Source organism: Capsicum annuum, unplaced genomic scaffold (assembly GCF_002878395.1).
Source record: "Capsicum annuum cultivar UCD-10X-F1 unplaced genomic scaffold, UCD10Xv1.1 ctg3285, whole genome shotgun sequence".
NCBI lineage: Eukaryota > Viridiplantae > Streptophyta > Magnoliopsida > Solanales > Solanaceae > Capsicum > Capsicum annuum.
In genome coordinates, this window is record NW_025839587.1 from 1 (window position 1) to 3971 (window position 3971).

Sequence of the window (3971 nt, forward strand, 5' to 3'; positions counted from 1 at the left end):
TCGCACGTTTATATTAATTGCATGTTAATTTTGCTTAGTTGAATAATACAAGGACCAAAACTAGAATAAACTTATAACACAAGGACCAAAATCGCCATTGACATTTGCTCTAAGGTTTGATATATATTTAATGTAGGTTAAGATGGAGTATAAGTAGGGTTGTTACGTAAAAAAAATATCAAATATAAGTTTTGCAGCTTGTCAATTTTTCGTCATGAGTCCTGGCTTGCCACCACCGTAAACTTGGCTGCCGCAGCCAAGTGAATCGGAATCTGATTCCTCGAGTGAATCAGATTCCGAGCCTTCACTTGAGGACGGAATCTACACAGGTGATTTTGGATTCTCGAGCGAGTCAGAATCCGATTCAGAGTCAGATTCGGATTTGGAGTCGGAGGCAAAGAAGCAAAAGGTTAATGAGGAGGAGGAGGAGGAAGGTGATGCATCGAGCGGCTACGTAAGATTGGAGCCTTTACCAATGGAGCATGATTATACAAAATGTTTCTGCAAGATTAATATGCCAGATTCAGAGTCAGATGATGAGGAGTATGTGATTGATAAAGATTGCTGGAACAAGTATTTGCAACAGCTCAATGAGAGTCAGGTATCTATGTTTATTTTCATCAAATTATATATACTCTTTGTGTTTATCCTTGATAGGAAGGTGTGAAGGACGCCTCTTAGGGTAGAGGGTTAGGGGCTGGGAGTGCGTCGGTAACAGTAAGAGAGCGTTCTCTTGTGTCTTAGATTCTTATTTGTGGTGTTGTGTGATGTCTATGATTTTGGTTAGATAGGTGTTAGTATTATCTTGTGGTTGTAGTATTATCTTGTTGCTAGCGGTGTTAGTTTATTTGGCATACCGTACTAGTTTATATGCACTTATCTTTTGTGTTTGTTATACTGTTATCGGTTCTAAGCCGGGGTCTATCGGAAACAGCCTCTCTACTTCACCTGAAGTAGTGGTATGGTCTGCGTACACTCTACCCTCCCCAGACCCCACGTGTGGGAATACACTGGGTATATTGTTATTGTTGTTGTTGTTGTTGTTGGTTCTCTTTGTGTTACTTATTGTGAAACCACATGTGGGATTACACTAGGTTTATTTGCTCTGTTTTTAGTGTTTACACATCACGGTTCGATAAAGTTGGGTTGAGCACCATGAGGTCTCACGTTCAATTCCCAATAGAGACCTAGGTAGTTATTTCTTCCCATCTGTTTTAGCCTTAGTGGACAGAATTACCAGGGTATCAACTGTTGTTGGTGGGAGATGGCACGACGTGAAATTAGTCGAGGTGACCCAAACACCACGGGTATCTGAAAAGAAAAAAAAACCTCTATAATCTCGCCAATTCAACGTAGTTATATGGGTAAGATGAAAACACAGGGCATTTCATGTTTCAATATCTGGTCTCGCCTCTCCATTAGGTATATAATCTTGTTCATTAAATGAGAGTTCTCATCTTGATTTTGACATAGGAAGTTTTAGTCAAGGTCTACCCACCAATTATCACGCTTACAGACTTTTCTCTCCCCTCTGAGAATTTAAATTGATTAGAAAATTATTGTTAGAGATAATATTCTCAAAGTGAATTGTTCTGCACTATGTAGGATAGTTATTGTGCGTGGAAATAGGGTCTAGACGACTAGCAGAGACCTGGGACTGTGACATTTTCGACAGAAAATTATCAAACAACATTATATTAAGTTTGGACCTTTCTATGCAGTGTCTTGACTTGAAAATTTGGATATTTTTTTATATTTTCCAGTATTCTTTGATTTTTGGGCAACGACTCGTGCATTGACTTGATATATATATTTTTTCCATTACTTTACCTCATACTATCAACTGATTTGAATCCAATTGCAGCAAACTTTCTATTACAATCTCGGAGTAAATATCTACAGAGTTAGGATAAGTGAACAGTAGGAGACAAAGCAACGTGATATCGTTAAAGGAAAAATTATCCCGTTGATATATATCATTTGAAGTTGAATGGAAGTTGGAAGAGGACTCGAACTTGTGTGTACTTTTCAAGCATTTGCTTCAACAGAACTTTTAGTACTCCTCGAGCTCAAGCTCAAGTTCAAGTTCTGTTAATTGGGTCAAGTTCTTAAGGAGTAGTTCAAAGTCGTAAGGCCCGAGTGTAAGCCCATATGGATCGCGAGTCCATATACGAAGAACATATAATTTAGAAAGGCGAGAGATTTCTACTGGGATTAGACCTGTAAAACTTGACGCGACAAATCAAGATGTGTCAAGCTAGAAAACTTACCAAATTTAGGTGAAACGAGCGATCCAGAGAAATAATTATAAGATAAATCAAGCCTTTTGAGACTGGAGAGCTGAAACAGGCTACTGTTGGAATGAAATTTGCCTTGAAGTCCGCCGCAAATGAGGTCAAACTCAATTACTTGTCCCGCCTTCTCGTCACAATGAACTTCATTCCATGAGCAACAATCTGTACTCTTGTTCCATGAAAGAGTTCTTGGATATGACTGAATCAATTTGGCCTGTCTTTCCACCTTTATATTTATATACAGATATTCATGGCTTTCCCGTTCTCCTTTTTATTGTACAATTTCTGTCATATAATCTAGTTTCTCTTGTAGTTAATAGTGTTCTGATATGCTTGCTTATATCAGAATCGCGGGAAAGAGTGGGTATGCTAATAAAAATAAACCAAATGCGAAAAACAACACCATTTTAAGTGGTACTTACAAGCAAATACATTCTTGGATGCTTGTCTGGTATGACTTCTGCATTTTATTCCAAAGCTTATTTCTTACAAGAACATATTGGTTGCAGTATGCGATATTTGTCTCTAATTGGTTGACTTTTACTCCGATAGGGATTCGACATTAAAGATTATCCTGGTCATTTTCCAGCGACTACCGTATTCCCCAGTCCAAACTACTTGAAAATTCCTGATAATGTTGAGAAGATGAAGGGTTATGCTGCAGAGGCATTTAAGCAGTACAATGAGAGATTTGTATGCTCCAGTCACACTTGCCATTGTCTTTCTACTTGTTCTTTTTCCTTGTTTTCTCCAGAAAGCTGACAAAGCTCCTGTGTATTCAATTTAGGAAACTAAATATGAGGTCAATGAGATTCTCAAGGTTAATCGAGATGAGTGCGGCACATACTTAATTTTCTATGTTACCTTTACGGTTACCAATGGCGAGAATGAAGGAATATTTTCAAGCTAAAGTGGTGAGGCGTATGGGTGGATCTTTGCATTTCTCAATCGTTAGGCCAAGGGTAATGAATGAAATCTGCTATACATTCTGCATCACATTATGAAACTCATTTTTGTTTTGTCAAGTTCATCTAGTAATTCCTTCTTCCTTTGGTTTATTTTTAATTCTTATACTAACTCTCTTGTGCTTTTATGTAGGCAAATGGAGCCTTGGGCATATAGTGGATGTGAAGTCTGTGCATCGTTTTGGCTCGGATTCACGCTTTAGTTTTGCGTTAACCTATGGATCAATAGGGGGTTCGATCGTCGGAGTGCGTTTTGAGCAAAATTTCTTGGGCGCTCACCTAACAACTAATTAAATGTAACGTTTTTTTTTTTGGGAGGAGGGGGAGGTTTTTTTTTAGCCATATGAGCAAAATACTAAAAACTAAGGATTTTTGGGAATTTTTTATTTGTGTTAATTAGCATACGGATTGTGTTGGTTTGGGGGGTTGGCGGAGATTTTTTAAGCCACATGAGCGAAATTTGAAACACTGAATATTCTTTTGCGATTTATTGTGTGTGTTAGCCTATGGATCGATGGGGTTTGCAATCGCCAAAGTGAATTTTGGGAAAAGCTTCTTTGGCACACTCTTGACGACCTATTACATCGATCGTGTTGGTTAGGGGGTAACCCGAGTTTTTTTTAAGCCATATGAATGAAATAGGTAAAATTGAAAATTCTCATTTATCGGATTGATAATAGATCTGTCTGTATATAGGTCGGATAGATAATTA

The 3971-nt window shown here is 38.0% G+C and overlaps 1 protein-coding gene across 2 annotated transcripts; it reads left to right on the forward strand.

The window, feature by feature from the left end:
- Positions 1-151: 151 nt before the first annotated feature.
- On the forward strand, positions 152-3770 carry LOC124891258. 2 transcript variants are annotated; one of them, XR_007049600.1, is made up of 5 exons: positions 175-601; positions 2641-2745; positions 2847-2987; positions 3082-3256; positions 3393-3770. XR_007049600.1 is itself a non-coding variant. In XM_047403054.1 (4 exons), exons 1-3 carry the CDS (start codon positions 476-478, stop codon positions 3202-3204), a joined length of 390 nt encoding a protein of 129 aa, XP_047259010.1. In that variant the 5' UTR covers positions 152-475; the 3' UTR covers positions 3205-3256; positions 3393-3770. The 2 variants fall into 2 exon arrangements, 1 of the variants encoding a protein (XP_047259010.1); XM_047403054.1 differs by lacking the exon at positions 2641-2745 and having other exon boundaries at positions 152-601.
- The last annotated feature ends 201 nt before the right edge of the window (positions 3771-3971 follow it).